This window comes from Thamnophis sirtalis, unplaced genomic scaffold (assembly GCF_051295495.1).
Source record: "Thamnophis sirtalis isolate CommonGarterSnake01/CBP01778 unplaced genomic scaffold, rThaSir2_p1.2 scaffold_4, whole genome shotgun sequence".
NCBI lineage: Eukaryota > Metazoa > Chordata > Lepidosauria > Squamata > Natricidae > Thamnophis > Thamnophis sirtalis.
In genome coordinates, this window is record NW_028261384.1 from 86,186,475 (window position 1) to 86,209,497 (window position 23,023).

Genomic DNA, 23,023 nt, shown 5'->3' on the forward strand with positions numbered 1-23,023 from the left:
GTTAGTAATACTTTGAACTTCTGGACTTCATAACCATGTCCGAGCCAACATTTTTAAAAAGTTGGAACTCTCTTCTGAATGGAACGTGATTCTCCCAGAAGATTCCAACATATAATTTGAGAACCTATGCACTAAGTCACATCACAATTTAATACAGTCCTTGCTTAACTATATTCAGTTGCATCAATATGAAAAAATAACTTTTTGAGCAACCCACACATTTACAATCTTCACAGGTCTGTAAAGGAAAGGAAAGCTTTAAGATCAAAAGCACAATTGCAGTTTCTCTTAGTGACTGCTTTGCTTGATGATTATGTTTCTAGTCCCACTTATAATGGCTAAACCAGGACTACCTATATTGTCCAAATATAGAATTCTGGAATTAAGTTTCTTAACAAAAAACTGTTCTAAAGCTTACATTGAGCATGACTTAAAAGTCATGGTTAAATACTTCTAGTCCTCCTTGCAAAATGAAAGAGGTAAAAGAGCATTCACTAATTTGTAATGCTGTAATTAGCAGTTTTACTGGCTCCATTTTGTTCTATGAAATTCTTCTTTGAAATTCAAGAGTGGAAGACGGATTATCTCCCCTTATGTCAGTTTTTATGGTCTTCATATCAATCCACAACAGTTTTTCACATTGTTTTTGAGAGCAGGGAGAAGGAATAGATTCACCCAGCAGTAAAATTAATGGAATATTGACTAAAAGAAAGGAAGTCAATAAACAATCATCTGTTTCAAGCATGTTCAGTAAATAATGCTGTAATACGACAGTAATAAATATTAAAGGTAGGACTACCATATCTGAACTGCAAAATCCAGTCAGCCACTAGATGGAAGCAGACATCTAAAAACTACTTAGTTTTTATTTCCATTTAATGGTACAATAATACAATTTTGCAACCCAAGTATGTCTGTCCTGGTTAAATTAGTGTGTTCAGTAAATAAGCGAATGGATAAATGGGTAAGATAAATAAATTCATTCAAAAGCTTAAAACATCACAATTGTCTCTGTGTTCCATGCAAATACATTTCTAGAAAGAATGCACAACTGATTTGAAGACATTTTTACAGAAAGTCACAGTCCTCCTACAGGCCAAAGTAATCATCCAAAGGATTAATATAATACCATAATACTTCATTTGTTAATTTTATTAGAACCACTATCATCATCTTCCCTGAGGTATTTTTGTAGTTTCTCCTGCTCCTTTCGGTTGTGTGTTGTTGCAATTCACAAGGTAATTATAAATAAATGATGCAAGATTAATTTCCCTTTTAAAAAACTCCTTTCAAAAACATAAAAATGGCAGAAATTAGGAAAGCTTTTTTTTAAGATCTAAGGATGTCAGGATTTAAATTACTATTGTCATAGGACAGTACTATAGTTTTTCATGAAAAATAGATTATATGCTCTAACATCATATTTTAGTTTAAGGTAAAAAAATACCCTAGAAACTTGTTTTGGAAGTAAGAAGTTATTATTCTAATTCTAATAATCTATGGGTATATTCTCAACATTCACTGGGTCCAGAGAACAGCCTGTCGTTGCATACCTCTTTTTATTTTCAATAGCCATACAAAGATTTAGGAAACCTCTGGTAATTTAACTTAAAAGCCTATTCTCATTTATGTTCTCAACAAATAAGAGAAAATATCTATATGTGATGAGTTGGAACTCTACCATACAGTATCGGCTGAAATGTATGTTTAAAGGAAGAGGTCTAAAGTAATGTGGCAAAGCTGGGGCAACAATATACCCAATAGCCAGGATAGCTCTTTTGAGCTATGAAAGCCAATTATTCTTCTCTAAGTAGCAATGTTTTGGCAACAATTTTCTCTTTTTGCCCTCTTCCAAAGCTTTTGTGGATAGACAGACTAGAGCGCCATAGTTATAGACCTAATTAAATATTTGCCAGAAAGATGAATCCTTTATGATGTGAATAGGAGGCAAGGGTCTAAGGTAGATAAGAGACCTATATTTATAATTCTCTTTCTCAACATTCATGGATGTTATCTAAGGACAATATGGCAGCTAAGGGCCAAGGTTCAAAAGGCTGTTGCCTAAGGAAGAAACTTTTTGCCTTGGAGCAGTTTTCTATCACCTGCTACTTGTAATTTGAACACAATCTATGTGACAATATACACTGTAATTTACCATTTATTATTTATTTATTCATCAAATTTCTATGTCGTCCATCTCCCCCTACAAGGTGACTCTGGGCAGCTTACGAATTATCCAACAGGTGAAAAATAATTAAAAGGTTAAAATGAATCAACATAAAAATATTAAGAACTGTGCCTATAAGGGCCAAATGGGACAAGAATGAGATATTTTTATTCCTCAGCCACCTCCAACAGTGTGTGCCTCCCCCACAAGGTCAGCTGGCAAAAGCCAGGTTTTCATATCCTTCTGGAAGGCCAAGAGAGGGAGGGCAGTTCTCCTCTCTGATGGAAGAATGTTCCACAGGGATGGGACCTACCTGCTTCAATATTAGCAGATGTGATATGTAGCAGGCCTCCTCTGCTGCCACAAGTGGAATATGCTTGTCCCATCAGGGAAAGACGACTCCTCAGATACCCTGGACCTATGCCGTGTAGGGTTTAAAGGTAATGACCAAGACCTTGCTTTGTGAATTCATCTCTTTCCACCGGCATGAGCTCTGATTTACCTACTGGAAAGTCATGCTTGATTAACTAATTCTCTAATTGACTAATTATCAATATTCTTTCTCATTTGGTGAGATGTCCTATATGTCAACTGGAAAATCTTTTAAGCCAAGGAAAGGTCCATGAAATTCAAATAATAATCTTTTGACAAATCCAAAGGTTTATCAAATACTACCTTCACTATAGTCTATCAGTTAATTATTTTCACAATACCTATTTAATGCTGTTGTCAATAGGCAGGCTAGGGAAAATACAACTGATTCAGTTTTGAGCATATCTAAAACAAGCTCATGAAAATAAGTTAATTTTGCAATCCTATCGATCCTTTGCATCATACCCTGATCTAAGCAACACATCAAATACATTGCTAAAAGTTGCAGCCACTGCAAGTAAGTGATCCTAAGAGCTGCACAAAAATTTCTGAAGAACATAATTTCCCCCCATTTGACAGCAGAAGAAATAGTTTTTCAATACAATTTTCTTGGCTTTTTAAATTTTATAAATGTGATTCAAAGGAAAGATTTCATTTCATAATGAACTTGCAGGACATTAATGCTAAAAAAATCTAGGAGAAATGCCCATCTTCTAGACAAGATGCTAAGTGTTGAAAGATGAAATCAGACTAAATACAGACATGAAACTAACAATAATATGGGGGAGGGAGGGAAGAACTGAAGGTCCCCTTGGTGTGAGAAAAGCACACAGAGATAAGCCAACACAGAGGACTTTTCTGTAAACACAGTATAGTTTAATTTGTCCAAAGTCTTTAACGCCCCATTCTGTTGTGGATAGCACAGTCTACGTGGCTTTCTGCCCAACTGGAGAGAGTACTGCATTTTTGATCCCCCAAATTATCCCTAAATCATTGCTGCAAGCAGCAGGGCTTATTGTCTGCTTCAATTTGGAAGGCCAAACTCAAGAGCCAATAGTTATTTTGTGTCATATGAGCACAAGGAACATTCTGATTCCTCCATAAATCTATTCAAATCGTCATAGCGCAATAAAAGGCAGAAGCTGCAGAGAGAAGAAAATGGAGTCAAACGCTGAGCCATCAAGATACAATTTGCTGTTTCAGCCTTCAACGCAAGGAAACCAGAGCAGAGAGAAACTCTTTAACCCAGAACACCTTTGTACAGTCATACTAGGCAGCCAAAGCAGAATCTGCATTAGAAGAATTTGACGCCCCGCCCATCATTCAGAGTGAATATTTCAGCCTTATGCTCCTGTTGCAAGGCCTGCAGAGCTCGGAGAAGTACTAATTCTTCCAAACCATGGAATTCTAGAAGAGAATAAAAAATATCCTTGGTTGAGAGAAAGTCACCCATGATTTATATACAAGATAATACAAAAAATTGGTTGGGGATAGAATTGGTGGCAACTTACCTAGCAATACAGAGAATGAGGAAAAGGTATCTTGCTAGAGCTCTGAATTTGCATAATATAAAAAAAGCATCATGTTCCCTGCATTTGCAGGGAATGCAATAATTCTTTTAAATATCTAACATTATCAAGAAAGGCTAAATATTCTATAAACAATGGCAGACAAAGTTTACAAAAGTTTTCTTCAGTCATGCTGAGATATTCTTGCCTAAGGCTCATCACCTGAACTTAGAACAGCATAACCAATTCAGTTATTTAATATTTAGACCAAAGAATGTACTTTCCAACCACATATTATGAAATATTTACCACTATTGAAAATTTACTTTCCAACCAGTCTGAGACTATCTTATTACTTTGGCATAACAATGTTTTACACAAAGTGTAGAAAAGGAATACTTTTGGATGACCTGTGGCAGAAACAGCACAGGGGTACTATTAGTTTGAATTTATATGGCCACCCATCTAATAAGAAGTTACTCTGGGTGATGTACAGAAAAAAAAAAAAAAAAAAAGGATGAAAACATACTTGTATTCTTAAAAAAAAACACATATAGGAGATTCCATCATATATTCATTCATCCACATTGTTCTTAACTTTAGTGAATTCCATATCATTGATCATGTATTCTTCTAGATCAGGCCTGGGAATGGGGGGTAGGTGGCATGGTTCTGTACTAATTCTCCCCCTTTTTTGGAATTGGCTGCAGTCAATGTTGATGGGAGAATGAAAATCTACACACACATACACATACACACAGACACAGTCTTCCGGTTGATGTCACAGCGATTTCAGACACAAGGAATGGGTCTCCAGGTTCCTTGTGCTGAGTTCTTCCTGTTTGTGGGCTCAGGAGGGAGCCAAAGCCGCCCTGTAGGCTTTGGTGAAGCAAAGCGGGGCACCCTGTGAGGTCGAGGATAATCGCAGACCCCCTGCCTGACCAGGGGTCTTTTTCCCTCTCAGCCATGGCAAGAAGAAGAGACAGCCTAAAGATGGCTGCCACAAAGCTGGGACAACCAAAGAACAACTAAGACTTGTTGGAATGAAGTAGGTGGACTGTGCTGGAACCGGGGGAGAGGATTTTCCTTTTGCTTTAAATTTAACCCCAAGGAACAATTTAGAACTATCGGCTCAGATCTATATTTTAAAGTGGTGTCTAGCACTTTGAGTAAATACCAAACCAGAAATGAAAGGCACAGGAGAGAAAAATAACAAATATTGAAATATATAGGAAATTGGGGGAAAATGGTATTGGGAAGGCATTTTTAAAATGCTGTAATTACTTACCCATGAAACTTATTCTGCTTTTATAATTGTTTTACAATTGTTTACCAAAACAACGTTTGAGTAACAATACTGAAATTTAAGTGGAGAGTGCCACCTGGTGACGAAAGGGGAAACTACACCTACATGAAAATATCGGACTATTTTTAGCTACCCCATGATTATTGGAGTCCCAAATATAAAAACGAGGAAATTATTCAGCTAAAAGGACACTTGAATGTTATGCTAGATGATTGAACTTGAAAAGGGATGCAAAGAGGCTTTTGACAACCTCTGGGACTATCTAAATGAAACTGAGTGTCTATATACGGGATGTAAAGAATTGGGACTAGCACATTCCCTGAAGGGTAATTTAAGGATTGAACTAATAGTTTTTGGATTGTTGGACAAAAGTTGAATCTTTTAAAATAAAATAAGATACTTTATAAGGAAGAAATGAGTGGAATTCCGAAGGAGATGGAGTTACTTTTTCAAAATACAAAAGACATCATGGAGAAAAGATTTAAGATGATAATGGACAAAATGGAAAATACCAAATGAGGAATGATGAGTAAAGCTCAAGCTGCCCAGGAAAGGAAGGAGTCAACAGAAGAAACGAAGGAAGAAGAGAAAGAGGAGATAACAATGAAAATAACAGTGATTGTTGAATTAAACTGGGGGGGAGGGATATTAAGAGAGTTGAAAGATATGTTTGAAAGGGAGATGGGTCTGGGTAGAAACCTTAGAAACTGGGCAGTGGAAGTGGGTAGAGTTAGGAGAAGTGCTTCTTTTTGTTGTGTTGATTTTCTTTTCCTTTTCTCTCTCTGTCTCTTTCTTTTCTAGGTACGTGACATGATTAGAAGTTAGATAGGATAGACGGAATTTTTTTTAATAAAGTGACATGATTAAAAGCTAGAATAAGTGATAGAAATAAGAAAAGGGGGAATATCAGTGTATACTTTATAATAAGAAAAGTAAAAACAAGATATAACATGGAATAATTGAATAATGATGGACCATAGCCTAATATAAATGTGTATTATTATTAGAAATACATAAGTTGGCTCAATATAATAATTATGATTAATTTTATTAGTTTTATTTATATTATAATATATGACAGCCAGGTGCCACGCTGTTCACACATTGATTTGATTTTTTTTTTAAAAAAAACAGAAAATAAAAAAACTTGGGGAAAAAAAGAAAATTTAGCCTCCTGTGAGGCGCTACAGGGTTTGGCACTCTCTCCTCCTGTTTAACATTTGCATGAAGCCACTGGATGAAGCAAACAGTTTTAGCTGAGATATCAGTGCTTATTTCTACTCCAGGTCACCTCAGTGATGGTATGGAAGTTCTTGTCTAAATGTCTAGAGGCCACGGGAGCTAGATGGGAAAGCTCAGCTCAGGCAAGACTAAGTGGATTTGGGGTTTTGGACCTTCTAGTCCCAAGCCCCTCCATTTTTAGTTGTGGAAGGGATGGCACAGCTTTAGATAGAGCCACTGCCCAATCATCCTGAATGCACAGGTCCTGCTCAAAAAACAAGTGACAGTTACTGCTAGAACCTTTGCACACTGGGCATGGGCAATTGATACAGACTTTTTGAGCACATCTGACACTACTGTTCCGCAAGTTGCACTGGCTACACTGTGTGCAATTCAAGGTGTTGGTTCTTACTTTAAAGCCCTGCATAGCTTAGGGCTGGACTATTTACAGAACCATCTCTATCCAGTAGTTTCTATCTATCCTATCTATCTCGCAGTAGTATGCTGTACTATTGGCCAAGCGTGGCACGACAAAACTGTGCTCCACTAAAGTGCGCCCGATTAAACCGCGTCGCTAACGTCATTAGCAGGGCGACAACAGCGACCGCGGAGAAAAAAGGGCGCTTTAAATAGCGCTTTAAAAGCAAGCTGATTCAAGTTAAGGTAAGGGTTAGGTTTAGGGTTAGGTTAAGGGTTAGGTTTAGCGCTAGGTTAAGGGTTAGGATTAGGTTTAGGGTTAGGTTTAGGTATTAATTTTAGCTTTAGCGTTCACAGCGTGCTTTTTTCTCCGCGCTGTTGTCGCGCTGTGATGACGTCAGCTACGCGGTTTCGTCGAGCGCGCTTTAGTTGAACGCGGTTTTGTGGTGGAACCTTGGCGAAGAATGTTGGCTGGTTGAGCTAATAGGAGAACCTTTTCTGTTGTGACCCTTGTTCATTGGAATATCACTCATCTGGAGATTAGAATATCACCCACCTGGTGATTAGGCTGGCCCTAATCCTGCTAGCCTATTATAAGACTTTGAAGATCTGATTTGTGTTCAAGCCTGAGGCTTTGAGTGTGTGACGGAACCCATCTCCTGGTTATCTTGAAGGCTTTTTAAATGATTCTCCAGCTGCTCTGAGTTTTATTCATTTTATTTTGTATATGCATATATTTTCTATTTATTTAATACAAATATAAGTTGTGAGCTACCCAGATTTTTGTACTGGATATGGACAGCCATATGTCAATTGAGACAAGAAGTAAGCCCTCCTGGACTCTCATTTTCTGCTCTAAGGCCACTGTTGCCAGGAAAGCCTTTACACAGCTTCATAAGTAATCTTACTTTTTAGGATTACATATATAGATTGTTGCAAAACAAGCTTAAAAATTTCAGCTAGTTCTCAGATTGTCTTTCTTTTTTCATTGCTTAGCATAGCACAAATGGAACCAAATTAAAGGCATGGTCATTGATCTGGAACACAGTCAAAATAATGACCTCTATGCCCTGACATTTCATTGATAAATAGAAACAAATTAATCAGAGAAATATTCAGGGCATGAATCCAGTTTGTAAGAATTAAAATCCAATTACATTTAGAAAATATGAAGTATATACTCTGCTGTTGTGAAAACTGTTTATCTCTCTTATATTTAATATAAGAAACTTGAAATAACTTTTAAAAATTCAGCAAGGGAAGAATGTGGATAGCAAGAAAGGTTCTCTGAATTAAAAATGAGACAAAGAAACACAAACAATTGATCTCTCTTTTGACACTGTCATATATTACTATAATGGGAAATGTACGAGATGAAAGTTACCTTCTTCCTCTGTATCCTCGCCATTGGATAACTCATAGAGTGTGAAAACCGAGTTTGTCGATCCATTCTTCAAAACCTGGAAATGGGGAGGGGACAGGTGGAGAAATACAACACTTGATTTTTGATATCATTGAGTTTTATATTCCAAACTTTTTTTCCTGCTAAAGATATTCACAATAATTAAATAAATAAATATAAATAAAACATGAAAATATATAACAAACATTTGTAAGAAATAGTTTATTATATCTTGCTAATAAAATTGTACCCCAAAATACTGAAAAACAATTAAAGCAACGGTCAAGTGCAAGGAAGCCTCCTGAGAAAACCATTGTAGAGTTGGGAACACTAAAAAAAAGCCTTTTTGTCATCGGTCATCAGTCTAACTTCTGAAGACATGGCTTTGGGAGAAGAATTTCAGACATCAACCTCATCTAAACAGACTTAGGAGGGTAAAAGTTATTGATCTACTTTTTGTATTCTATCCATGTACTGTTTTAAAAGATAAACTTAGCATTATGAAATAGAGACAAGTTTCCTGTGAAATGATTAACAACCCGGCAACTAGGTTTAAACATGAAAAATGAGATAATATTCAAGATTTTCAAAGCTATTCATGAAAAATAATATAAAATTTGCTTGTTATAATTACAGCTGGACAAAATTGTTCCAGGAATTCCACACTCTGGTCACCTAAACTTTCATTTAAAAATATGACAAAAGGCAGAAGACGTTTGTGTTGTGATGATGAAGATAGAAAAGAACTGTGGGCTCCTGCTGAAATTCAGATTCTGGGAAGAGAGAAAGGAACTGTTTCAACGTATCTTTACAAAACTATTTTCTACCAAAATTTAATTAATTTTGCATTGTTACCCCCCAAAATACTGCTCTTACCCATTGGTAAATTAACTTGCCCCATTCCTCTGGACATCGCCACAGGATAAGAAAGCTAGACTTGTTCTTGTCAAGCCATTCAAGATTCCCTGGAATGAAACATAAAATATCTCTATTATTAATGTCTGTTAAAAACATTACTTGTTTTTACAGAAGTGATGAATTCAGCCCTAGCTATTCCAGCAGCCTGACTTATTTCTAGATAAGTCTTATCTAGTCCCTTAAGGCTGCATGTCTTGTCACACCTACTTTGATGTTAATCTTAATGAAATGAAGGAGATATGTATACCTGCAGTTAATTATATTTGTGATTAAAGAGGCATGTTACCCTCAAACTTACCTTTTTTTCTGAGCTCCTCTAACACAACAAGGATGGATTCCAGTGAGAGTTTTCCTGTTCCATAGTTAAGAAAACACTAGGCACAGGATAAAATGTGATAAACTACCTAACTCAAAGGAATTCAAGATTTGGGATTGCAACAAGATGTTAATGTAGCATTATGTAGCCTCAAACAATCAAATCATCTTGCTTCTGATGAAGCACACACTTTAATCCTCCCATCAATTGTACCATGCAGCTAATAACCATGAGTAGTATTTGGCCACAGAATGAGAAGGAATGAAAGTAGTATTTATGCAGCCCAGAATTTTGACTGTATAAGCACAGTAAGAATCTGGCAGCAGTTGTAATTAAACTTCAGATTTTGATTGGAATAAAATTACTATCTAAAATTCTATGGAAAATTTCTATTAGAAAAAAAAGTTTTTTAAAAAAATTACAGGAACATCAGAAAACTTGATAATCAATATCTTACAAAACCAAATCTAAAAGAACTGTATGGAAAATTATTTTCTAGTGAATATTGTAAAACTGTTATACTTTTTACAATGTCAGTTAAATTAAACTAAATTATAGAAAAAATGATTTACAAAACTCTTCATCAATTGGCGATATTCTGTGTAATGTTTTCTTTTCCAAGCCACCAATATCTTGCCAACAATAAGTATCACCTGAGCATTTTGTTTTTAACACAGCTTCAGGGAAATCAATATCAAGGCATTCTATGTGATTTCAAGCAGAAAATGGCATTTTTAAATAGAGCTTAAAATCAAATCTTTAGAAATCAAGAACTTTTTCCTCAGCAGAACTAAAAAAACTTAAGGTAAAGTGGTTTACCTAAAAACAAAATTATTTTAGAAGGCAAATCTATTCTATGTACTTTTCACAAATCATATAATCCTACATCTAGGACCATACCAATAGCATACTCGGTTAATGCTACAATCTCATAGTGCTTCAAACTTGAACTTTTCACTGACAAAAAAGCCAACTCTTTTATCACCAGGAGTTGGATGAATTCCTTGTCACATCACCAAGGCCGGTCAGACAGACTCATGATAGTAGAGAAAGGATACGCTGCAGTTTCCAATTGTTGAACAGTGGACTCTCTTGAGCCTCTGGAACAGTCATTGTATAGAGCTTGTTGAGGCGGCAATATGACAGCACTAAGGAACACCATGCTGTCAGCTGCTTTTGTCTTGTATCCACATTGGGCTGCAACCTAAAACATAAAAAGGAAACAGATGTACTATAAAAGAATCTCAGAAGCTCAATAATTTTAACTGAGAAATCAGAATCAAGGAGTAGAACTTCCAGAATCATACGCCAAGTCTTAACACTTCAGTGAAGACAGCTAAAATTGACTAAAGATCTGAATACAATACAAGAAATCATCCAACAAGAAATCATCCAAATTAGTCCTGTTATTTTAAATACCCCCCGAGTTGACATTTCCATAATTGCCAACAAAACTATACATTCTTTATGATTTTTCCAAACTTCCATAAAATAATTTATCAATTTGCGTTGCAATTTTGGTGGGATGGTCCAGAGCCAAATAATTTAACCAACTCAGTTTTATATGAGAGAGCTGAGGTGGCGGCTTGGTTAGGGTGCAGTACTGCAGGCCACTTTAGCTGACTGTGATATGCAGTTCAGCGGTTCAAATCTCACCGGCTCAAGGTCGACTCAGCCTTCCATCCTTCCGAGGTGGGTGAAATGAGGACCTGGACTGTGGGGGCAAGTTGCTGACTCAATTTGCTAAAAAATTTGTAAACCACTTAGAGAGGGCTGAAAGCCCTATGAAGCGGTATATAAGTCTAATAACTAACTAACTAACTAACTAAATAAATAAATAATAAATAAATAATAAATATGCCTGGTTTAGCCAGTTTAATCTGCCTAAAATACTGACATTTTTGCAGTCATTATCACACAAATATTATCATGGATCCAACAGTCTGACTGGAAATAGCACACCAAACCATCTAGAAAATGTCCTTCAAATAAAATAAAAAAAGTAAAATAGTGTCAGCAACCATTGGTGTTATCAGTTCAGATAAGGATGTGGTGAGCAAGAAGTATTTTATATACTTCCTTTTGGCAGATTTTTACTGTTTCCCTAATTGATTGTTTGTGGCTATCAAAGAATGGTAGCAAAAGGCTTCTCCAATTTAGCATATATTTGAGACAGGTGCTGAATCCAAAAACTTATAATTTTCATCTGTTTTTCTTATCTCTTCTGCTCTGAGAATATTCTTGTTCTCTGGATTTCCTGTTGTCTCCAGTTCCCTTTCCTTTATTTTTCAGTTTTGTTTTTAGCTCCAAGATCCCAACTTTCTTTCCAAATCTTTTATTTTTTGTTACTTCATCACTTCCTTTTTCTGATTTTTTTTCTTTTATGACAGTATCTCTGGTCAATTAAATGTCTAGTTAATTTAATCAGTGCTCAGGTAGCTTAATCTTTGTAATGCCATGATGTTCCCAAGGAGCTGCTTCTTTCTCAGTTTCATGTTCTTCCCTCCTACTATTTGGCAGATGATTACAGCATCACACTATCCTATAATCTATATCCTATAACATTTATTTAATATCCTCCTTAGTTTATTGCCCTCTTTCCAGGTAGTATTCCTGCATCATTTCATTCAAATTCTATCTACCATGCGGAAGAGACAAAACAGTAAGAAAGTACTAGCAGGAGACAGTTCTGTTTTACTAGTATTTCTTCTCCTTAGAAAATACATACTCCTTCCTGTCAACTAAAACTTTGCTTCTTGCTGTTTTCACCTCCATCTCCCACACTGATTCTGAAACTCTCCTCTCCGAGTGCACCTTAATCTTCACTGCTGCATTCAAAGTTTTGCTATCAAACTTTCATCAATTGAGATAAGAGGCAGTCCCTCAAAATCCCAAACGGGCTTCTTATTCAAATCCATTATTTACTTTCATATTTAAAATTCCATAGCATTCCTCCTATCTTATTTTATGCAGTTTTTCTTGCTATACAAACTATACTCTTCCAAATCTTACCTTCTATCACAGTTCCATCTATTCTTTGTAATCTCCTATGCCTAAAATCCTCTTTAAAATCTTAGTAACACCTTTCTATTTCTTTAAATGTTTCCTTGAAATCTAAATTTCTTCAAAATCTTTGATATAATCTAATATTCTTACTCCCAACACTAGCTATGTTTTAAGTACCCACAGTTGCATTTCCCCAATATATCCTATATAACGCTTTGTCTTTTCATTCCACTGTTTTTCTTCTTGACTATTTCAAGTTCAGATCCCTGAGGAAAGGAGTGTTTTTGTGGGGGCGGGGGTGGGATAGGATTTCGTATGAAATGCACTACACTGGACACTATTAACAACTATAGACAAGTCAGATCAGACATTCCATTTTTAATGCAATAATCCTAATTTTGTTTCAAACTAGATTACAGAAAAGTGGATCGTGTTAATCAAATTAGTATTTGTCCTTATGCATTTATAAATACATGGATGGGAAACCTGATACTTTACAGATGTTGAACAACTCCCTATACCTCTCATCACTAGTCAGACTAGTTATGCTACTTTGAGTTATAGATCAGCTCCGGGAGTGGGGGAAGTTCCCTCGGTGAGCTGATTTATTATTACAATTAATGCAGGGATACAAAGTTTCCTCCAGAAATCTTGTAATTCAAACGCTCCTAGTAGTTTTTTTGGGAGGGGCGCGGGGATCACACACACAATCCACCATCCAGAGCAAAACTGGTATCTTTTTCCCGAGAGAAGACCAGAATCAACAGTCGTGGATCGTCTCGCTCCGCTCGAAACAGGCAAAAGAGTGGTACTTTCTACGGAAAGCGGGGCACCTCTAAAGCCTGTACCCCACACCGTGCCTAGAGGACACGAGCCCCTTAATCTCAGGGACATATAGGATGGATAAGACCCGGGACTCACGTAAAGAATGGCGGGAAACTGTACTGCCAGGGCCACTCGAAACTCATCATCGCCGCTGAGGCCGAACGGAACCTCCGCCTTGGAGGACTAACTTCTGGTCCGTCCTACAAATAATTCCGCTTCCCTTCCTGTTTGGAGGCGGCCCCTTTAAAGGACTCCAAGAAACTGAAACCCCAGGACGAGGCAATAGATCTATAAATGTAGAATCTTCCGGTTGGGGTTGTATAAGTCGGAAAATTTTGTTTGCGATTAGTTTTGGAAGAGAAGTTGCAAGTCTGCGGAGCACACGGCCTATCAGCTTGCAGTCAAGCGTCTGTTGAATTTAAATTAAGGTGACCAGATTTTCAGATTGGTAAAGAGGGACACCATTGACGGAGGGGGGGGGGGCTTGATTTAAAAAAATATTTTTTGTCAAAAGGTCACCCCAGGACACTGAAACCAGCATAAATACGAATCTGTTGCCAAACAAAATTTTGATCACGTGACCATGAGGATGCTGCAGCGGTCACTAAGTGTGAAAAATGGTCGCAACGGTCGCTAAGTGTGAAAATGGTCATCAGTCACTTTTTTCAATGCCATTGTAACTTTGGTCACTAAATGTTTTCCCCCTCCTCGAGACACCTCACTTCTTCCTTCATTCCTCTTGCTTATCTACCTTCACCTTATCCGTCTTCTGCTCTTTCCCTCCCTTCCTTTCTCCTTCCATCCTCTCTTCTTTCCTCACTCACTCCCTTCCTCCTTTTCTCTTCCTTCCTCCTTCCATTCTTTCAGCTTCATTTCTTTTGCCTATCTACCTTCTCTGTCTTTCTGCTCTTTCCATTTCTCTTCCTCTTCGCTTCTGTTCCTTCCTCCTTCCCTACTTTCCTATTTCTTCCTTCTTCCTTCCTTCTCCCTATCTACCTTCACCTTCTCTGTCTTTCTGCTCTTTCCCTGTCTTCCCCTTTCCTCCGTCCCTCCCTTTCCTTTCTAGTTCCATCTTTTCTTCTTTCCTCGCTCCCTCCCTTTTTCTTTTTTCCTTCCTTCCTCCTTCCTCTTGCCTATCAACTTCATTCTCTTTGTCTTTCTGCTCTTTCCCTCTCTTCCCCTTTTCTTCGTACCTCCTTCCCTCTTTTCTCCCTCCCTTCTTCTTTTTCTTCCTTTCTTCCATCTTCCTCCTTCTCCTCCCATTCTTTCTCCTTCCATCCATCTTTTCTCCTTCCATCTTCTCCCCCCTCCCTTCTTCTTTTCCTTCCCCCCTCCCTCCTTCCTTCCTCTCCTTCCCTTTCTCGCACACAGGAAGGGGAGGGGAGGCTTTCTAGTCGCTTTCACAGCATAATTTCTTTACCTAACTTTTAAAAAACGGTGTGCAAATCAAACTTGAGATTTTTGTAACCTACAAAGCACCAAGTTATTATCTTCTGTTGTTGTTACAAATTCGCAGCTACTCCATTCTTTCCGATAGGGAACTGCATTTCCGAAGATGCCTCAGGTCCTCAAAGCGCTGAACACGGTTTTGCAATTGACTCCAGTGAGGCCCGGTAGCCGCTGGCTGGGGTGGCTGTCAGGGCGCTGACGGCGGAACGGACGCGCCGTTTGTTACTGCTTCCAGCAATCGAGACGGACGAGGGAAGCGGCGGTGGCGGACGTCGGCAGCTACTGTAATGACTGCTCAGGTGAGGTGCGGAGGAAGAACGGAAGGTCCCTCCCGCCCGCGACGATGGCTCCAGCCATGGACGAGCAGGCTGGCCCCGGCATCTTCTTCAACAACAACGCATTGCTCTTGCTGCCACCTCCGGGTGGGAAGCAACCACGCCTCGCAGACTCGCTTCCCACCGCAGCACAGGTGCCGCACAGGGGTGGTTGCTTCCCACCCGGAGGTGGTGGCAAGAGCAGCACGTTGTTGTTGGGGCCAGCCTGCTGGTCCATGGCTGGAGCCATCGTCGTGGGCGGGAGGGACCTTCCGTTCTTCCTCCGCACCTTGCCCGAGCAGTCGTTACAGTCGCTGCCGACGTCCGACGTCCGCCACCGCCGCTTCTAATTAATATAATTATTTCTCCATCTCTTTTTCATTCTCTCTCCAGCGCACAAACCCAAATGCATAGGGCAGCCCACCTCACACACAGGTAACTCCTGGTGGCTTACAACATTATGATGCACGTCTCCCCATAGGAGAGGAGATGGGGAAGCTGGGGGCCCGGAGATCACCCGGGGGATGCCGAGGATGCCTTAACCAATCGACAGCCGGCGTACCTCGTCATAATGGGGGATGGATTTCTTGCCAGGAAACGCGAGGGTTGGACAACGGCGGAGGCTCAGGTTTGTTTTTTTTCCCGGGAATAAAAGTGAGCATAAGACTTCTAAATCCCCAGCAAGAAAAGAAATGTAACTGTAGTGGTCTCTCCCCCCCTTCCTCTAAAGAGCAAACGTTATCCTGCCGCAGAAGCGAAGAAATCTCAGATTTCACCCTTCTGCAACAGCCTCCCTTGGGATCCCGCTCGTGTCCCAACAGCGGAACTTCACAGCCCCAAACCCAGTTTCGGGGTGACCCGTTGAGAGACTAATCGCTTCTTCTCCCCACCCCGAAGACCGTATTTCCCCGCCGCTCCCTCCCCCCCGCCTCGCAAAGCTCTCTACAGCCCTTCCAAGCCTACCCAGCACCAAGTCCTCCTCTCCAGCAAATCCTACACACGCTCGACGCAGCTGCTGCTTCTCTTTCAAACTACACGGCTTCCAAGTTGGGGCATCTTTCCCTCTCCCCTCGCAGCTCAGGGGCTTCCTTGAAGGGCTTCTGCTGCTGATGCAACAGCGGCTCCCCCAGCTAGCGCTCCGTTTTCAGAGATTTTCCAAAGCGCTCGCCCTCTTCCCACCCGGCCGTCTCCTTTTAAGCCTCCCCCAAGTAACCCCTTCCTCAGGCTCTCCTCCAGCACTCTTCAATTTCGTCCCCACCACTGCCCGCTCCTCCAGCCCCTAAAAGCAGTGGGGCTGGGGACCGATCCTGAGCTAACCTACGCCACGAAGGGTGCCCCTTCTTGGTACCTTTGGTGCATCCTCCCGTGACGCGGCCCGACTCGGAGCCTGCTATTGTTGGGTAGTGTGGAGCCGGAGGCTGCAGAAGGAAACTCACGGCTCGGAGCTCCGCCTTATCCGTCTCCCCACCTCAGCGCAGCCCGTCTCGGCCTAGACCCTCCGTGGCTCTGCCCCCCACGAATCCTTTTCGTAGCCAAGAGAAGGAAAGGGGGGGGAAGGCTTCTGGCAGCTCCCGGGCGGCGATCCCACTGCCATCCGCCCGCTCACTCGCTATGCAGCAATCCAGACTCACTCACTCCCTCTTGCATCCCGCCCCATGCGAATCTCTCCCCCCGCACCTTCTCCCAGGTTTCTCTCTCAGGGTAGGGAGGCCGCGGGCTGGCAGTAGCCGCCGCGGTCTGGCTTTCCCCCCCGCCTCGCCTCGCCTCCTCCACTAGCCTTTGTTCCTCCACAGTAGGGTGGCTGGGGGGAAGAGACGGCCTGCCCACCCAACTCCGCAAAGGGGGAGAAGGAGAGGAGGGCCGTCTCCTCCCCCCAGCCGCCCTACTGTGGAGGGACAAAGGCTAGTGGAGGAGGTGGGGCGAGGGGGGGGAAAGCCAGACTCCCTAGGGAAGGCCTTCCCTTCCCAGCGCTGTTCAATTTCGTCCCCACCACTGCCCGCTCCTCCAGCCCCTAAAAGCGGTGGGCCTGGGAATCGATCCTGAGCTAACCTACGCCATGAAGGTGCCCACCCGATGCGGCAAAGCCTCCCGATTCCCACCGGTTACTCACCAGTGAAGCAGCAAACGGCGAAGGCGAAATGAAATGGAGACTCGCACGGCGTGCTTAAGTGGACTCCAGCCAATCAGTGAGCTGGCTGGGATGCCGCGTGCTTAAAGTTTTCCATCCCAGCCAGCTCACTGATTGGCTGGAGTCCAGGCCAATCAGTGAGCGGCAGGCTGGGCTGGCTTAGATTTTTAGTGTAGAATAGAATAGATGGGGGAACGGAACGAGTGAGCTAGTGGCGGTTGATGATGGGCGGGGGAGCCAGCGAGCGCCAAAATAAAGCGGGTTTTTTTGAGAACCGGGCGGGATGCGGGAAAAATGATGAAAAGTCATGCCTGTCCTGCCAAATGCAGGACATCTGGTCACCTAATTTAAATGGCTGGGAGCACTGGAACGTTTTCTAAGCAGTGTGATTTTTTTCGATATACTGTGTTCTTTCTGTTCTGAAATTTGGCGAGAGGTGCCCCGCCTGCGTTCAAACAAACAAACAAACATAGAAACGAACAAACAAACTCCGACTTGAATGCAGAGTGTGTATTAAGATTTCATTAAAACTTATTTGCAAGAAACCTCTATAGCAACGTTAGTCCCAGGCTGGTTTGTTTGTTTGCTTGCTTGCTTGCTGAACCTTCTTTTCCAATGACGAAGCTGTCAGGAGATGTCTGTGAACGCGTTCTGTATTAACCCTGTCTATTGCAATCAGAATCCAGTCTCGTCTTCTCTCTTAGATTCCACTTCTCGGGAGTCTAAAATTAAAAAAGAGGGGGTGTGAGGGGAGATGATCTTACTACAGAAGTTTTATTAAAGTTTCAGATGATCCTGACACATGACGTGAGGAAAATAGAATGTTTTCACTGAAAAAGAACAGTCTTATACAGCTAATTTTGTTATTTTGCTATCAAATGGGTATTGTTTTGTTATCCAGTCTTTTTTAATGTTATTTTTATTTAGAATTGCAAATGTGAAATCTCAGTCACAGTGAGTCTTATTTCACTTCCTGCTATTTTTTATGTTACTGCTTATAGTCATAATTTTAGTTACAGATATAAAAAGACCTGATACTGTATTCTGTATTTGGGAACCTGAAAATATTATTGAAGATTTTATAGAGATACAATAAATAAATAAATGAATACATACATATGAGGGTAATCCTGCCCTTACACAAATGTCATGTGAACTATTTAGACCAGTAATGGCTAACAATTTCTGACTGAGTGCCAAAAGCGTGTGCATGCCCAGCCCCCCAAAATGCAATGCAGGTATGCCCCCTGCGCATGCGCCTTGCCCCCGCACATGTGCATATCCCTGATCCCCCATATATGCATGTTCCCCCTGCAGTGCCTCCCCTGCACGTGCATGGCAGAAACCTGATGACTGGCTGACGGGAGATACTGCGCATGCGCGGTGGAGTTAAACTGGCACAACAGCTGGTGTGCCCACAGAGAGGGTGCTGAGGCCACACATTTGTTAAACATCATTATGGTACCAAGAAACCTATAGATTTTATCATTTAGCTACTAGGGCCATGAGAAATAAGACCCCTAGCCCAACACAGCTGCAGTTGCTCCATATGGGAGAATAGCTATTCTGAAAGGTTTTTAAGCCTCAGGATAAGGATAACAATAAAAAAGGTACAAAGAATCAGCAATATTTTCACTGTTTGCTTTTCCTACCAGTATTTCCTACTGGTGCCAATCTTGCTAAGAGCTTTGTGGATACAACACACTGCTTCATGGGAAGTGAACTCATTTACTGAAGTAGCCCAGTTTCCTGGGTAGGCACAATACATGGAGCCGTAAATTAGCCAACCACATGTTGATCTAGTATCACAAATGAAGCCAATTTAAATATGGTTGTTAAGAGGACAATTTGGATCCTGAGAATATTACCAATTCTAGGAGAGGTTCTAAGAGGATTCTAACACAGGATGGGAAGCAATTTCAACCACACTCTGGTAGCCCACTTCTCTAAGAGAAAAGGGCTCAATAACCACCCATAGAATCTTCTCACAACAGCTACTTTTAATCTGGCAGCACCACTTTCTATCTATGAGAGGGATAGGGCAAGAGATAAGGGAAGCCCTAAAGTGAGCAGTAAAACAAGATCCTAGAGGCCTCACATTGGACTTCCAACAAGACTGGAAATAAAACTACCATGCTCCAACTTTTCTTTCTTGACAAACTTGAATGAAATTAATTGTTTATATCACTAATAAATGTTGTAAGCCATCTTGAATTATCTGTATGTGAAATGGGCGGCTGTAATAATTTGTTTAATAAATAATAAATAAATGACCGGCAAGGCCAGTCATTTTTCCTCTGTAAGTAGCTGTCTTTATTGCTTTGTGTGCTGGGTTCATCCTTAATATAGTAAGTACAAGCAATTAAAGTCTTCCTTTCTGTGTCTCGTCTTTGTGCAGATTATTGGAGCAAGGTGGTGAGATGGTGGTGCAGGAGACGCAGAAAAAGACAGTAATCTTCCTTTTCTATTATTTTGTGTGCTTGTTTCATCCTAATACAGTACATGCAATTAAAGTCTTCCTTTCTATGTCTCTTCTTTGTGCAGGTTATTAGAGAAAGGTGGTGAAGTGGTGGTGGAAAAGACCAGCATAGCTTATAGCAGTAATCTTCCCTCTGTAAGTAGCTGTTTTGTATGCTGGTTTCATCCTAATACAGTGCATGCAATGGAAGAGTTAATTTCTGTGTCTCTTCTTTGTGCAGGCCATTCATTGGAGTCAGTGATACTGAAGACTGGCAAGGACAGTCATCTTCCTTCTGTAAGTAGCTCTTTTATTGTTTTGTGTACTTATTTTAATAATCTTTTTTTTTGAAATTTTTATTTTATTTTAATTTGAACAAAAACACAAAAAAAGAATCATCCTTCATTACATCTTGTAGAAAGCATATTGATTGGTTACAGATAACTTTCGTACATTTCTTCCACAGTCATTACTTATAGTTCATATTAGATTATACACTTTAAATCAAAAATCTTTGTATATCTTACTATTAATGTACTTCAATTCTCATTTGACTACAATTATTTGAACATGCTTTTACCTCAAATCATTCATACTTAAAAACACAACCACATAATGGCATTCATTAGATATTTCAAAAAATCCTCCAATAACATTACACCTTTATAACATCTTTTAAATAAAAGTCAATTAATAAAGTTTCTAACCTTCCCCCCCTTTTTTCCAACTCACTGTTTAGAATTTATACCCAAGTTACTTTTGCCAATACCATAGCATGTATATATTGTTAAACAATGACCATGACCATTTCCTTGTTATTATTATAATTGGCTAAAAATCATTTATTATTTATTTCCCATCTCCTCTTGTCAGACCCCCCTCCCAAAAAAACCTTACACCTTTATAACTAGATCTAAATAAAAAAATGTTAATAATATTTTATAGGTCTTTTTCCCGTCGTCATTTGCAATTTATATCCAAATTTCTTTTACTAGATTACCATACATGTATATATCATTAAGCTGTATCCATTATCATTTCATCATCATCATCATCATCATCATTGTTATTTTTATTATGGTTAATTAATTGTTAGTGAATAAACATTTGATAACAATCTCAAACCATCTAAGAGTTACAAAATTCCTACTTATTAATCATCAAAATCAACTAATTTTTTATTATCATTGTCAACCTGTATCTTTCCAGTAACAAAATAATCTTATCTCTCTTGCCAATTGTGGTGTCAGTCTCTCTTTTATCTCCTTTATAAGGTTTTTATAGACTTCTCTCCGCACTTTGTTGCTTGAAGGTTCTCTCAGATAATCTCGTTGTCCACCAGTTGCTACTAAGATTAGTTTATCTTTGATTGTCAATCTTGCTTCTGAAAAAAATTCTCTTCTTATGTCTATCATCATTAGTATTTTTTTCTTCTGTGTCCTGGAATCTGGGGTAGAGCTCCAATTTGTCAATTTCCCTTTTCCATATTCCCTTCTTTTTACTTTCACCCACATTTGCTCCATTAATAAGTTCATCTATTGTCTTATCTTTATCTTCTATATCTTCATTCTCCCCTTTAATTGGACTAGTCTTTCCAACTTCTTCTCAATTCTCCCATATCCTTCCAATAGATTTTGAATTCCAGCCAAACTTTTTTGGAATTTTAAGGTTTCCTCATTTGAATATTGATCCATGTTTCCAAAACAGAAGAAAGAAAGAAAAAACCTAATAGCCACTGCCACTCTAGCCTTCCAGGCCTCTTTTATTTTTTAGTTTAGATTGACTTGAACACAAGTTCTTTTATGGTCTTCAAAGGAGAAGGGTTCTGTTTCCCCCACTTTCCTTCCCCTGCCAAAATAGTTCTGAGGCACCTGTGAAAACAATTTGTGCCCTTGGCTCTTTATCAGTTTCTGTAAACAAGTTGCAAACCTTTCAGCTACCAAGTTAGTGAAGTCAAATAAGGAAAGAAAAGAATATGTTATTTCAAAAACCCCAGCCTCTGACCTTGGAGTGTGCTAATTTTTCACCGTCTAATATTTATCTCTGGCTTATAGGAAACAAAGTTCTTTAGATTTCTTTTAGTGAGATTTAATAACAAGTAATAGGAAGAATTGTTAAAATAAGAAGGAAGGTTTTAATCCAGAAGTCAAAAAATAAAGCAACAAAAAGCAGAAGAAAAAAAATCAATCCCTTCACTTTAAGAGGAGAAATGAAAAATGTTGCAAGCACTTAAATCCACAAAGAATAGTTACAAAGAAAAAAAACTTTCCACAGCAATCCAATTAGGGTTATTTTTGCCGCTCGGTTTTTTTTGCTTAAGGATCTAATTTGGCTTTAAAGAAAAAATTATTTGGGTAGTCTTTAGCAAAATAGAAAAAATACCTCACCAGATGGACTCAATTTCTCTTTTCACTTCCTTCCTTCCGGAGCATCCCGATTTCATCAGCCTGGGGGATATTTACCGCTGGCTTGAAGCACTTCCCTTGGGTCGATCAGGGACTTTGAGATGTCCCTGAGACCAGCAAGGCTTTGTCTTCCTGATCACCATCTGTACAGGACAGTTTAGGTCTCAATGGACTGCCCAGTGGCAAAAATGTCAATGGCGGAGTATCAAGACCTCACGTTGTGATATCATGACGTGGCTCCTCCTTCCCCGGACTTATTTTAATCTTATTGCAGTTCATCCATTGGGGCAAAGAATTCAGTGACATCATCTTGGCCACTCCCACTCAGTCACATGACTGCCAAGGCACTCCCTCCTGGTCACATGACTACCAAGCCACTCCCACCCAGTCACATGGCCGGCAAGCCACTTCTACCAGGTCACATAGCTGGCAAGCCACTCCCACAAACCAGGCCACACCTACAGAAGAGGTTACAAAACATTTTGAAACCCACCACTGATCAGAATCCAAATATAGGGTTCCAACTTTAGGTGACATTTATGGCTGCTTATTTTGTTTCTACTAGTAGTAAAGAAATGAGTGGGTAATCCTCATTTTTATAATTATTCCTGAAGTGGTATATGTGTAAAAGGCAGCATAGATCACTGATCATAACAGTACAAGAATGGGCACTAAGCACCAGATCCATAGAAGCAGGGATTTACCACACTAGATGGAACTCAAGAGGTAGATCAGTGAAACTCCCAGAATTCTCCAGCCATCAAGGAGTTTCTATAGAAGATTGTGGAGAATAATAGAACAAGGACTCTAT

The 23,023-nt window shown here is 39.8% G+C and overlaps 1 protein-coding gene across 1 annotated transcript; it reads right to left on the reverse strand.

Annotated features, from left to right (window-relative positions):
- Window positions 1-858: 858 nt before the first annotated feature.
- On the reverse strand, window positions 859-13,650 carry VPS25 (vacuolar protein sorting 25 homolog). Its single transcript, XM_014053998.2, has 6 exons — window positions 13,555-13,650; window positions 10,686-10,831; window positions 9,610-9,663; window positions 9,270-9,358; window positions 8,376-8,451; window positions 859-3,946 (listed from the first exon to the last, which is right to left on the reverse strand). Exons 1-6 carry the CDS (start codon window positions 13,602-13,604, stop codon window positions 3,834-3,836), a joined length of 528 nt encoding a protein of 175 aa, XP_013909473.1. The 5' UTR covers window positions 13,605-13,650; the 3' UTR covers window positions 859-3,833.
- Window positions 13,651-23,023: the final 9,373 nt, after the last annotated feature.

Coding starts and splice junctions, on each gene's coding strand:
- VPS25 (XM_014053998.2), bottom strand. CDS start 13,604: ATGATGAGTTTCGAGTGGCCCTGGCAGTACAGTTTCCCGCCATTCTTT. Junction 10,832..13,554: donor AGTTTCCCGCCATTCTTTAC/GTGAGTCCCGGG, acceptor TTTATGTTTTAG/GTTGCAGCCCAATGTGGATA. Junction 9,359..9,609: donor AGAGGAGCTCAGAAAAAAAG/GTAAGTTTGAGG, acceptor GTTTCATTCCAG/GGAATCTTGAATGGCTTGAC.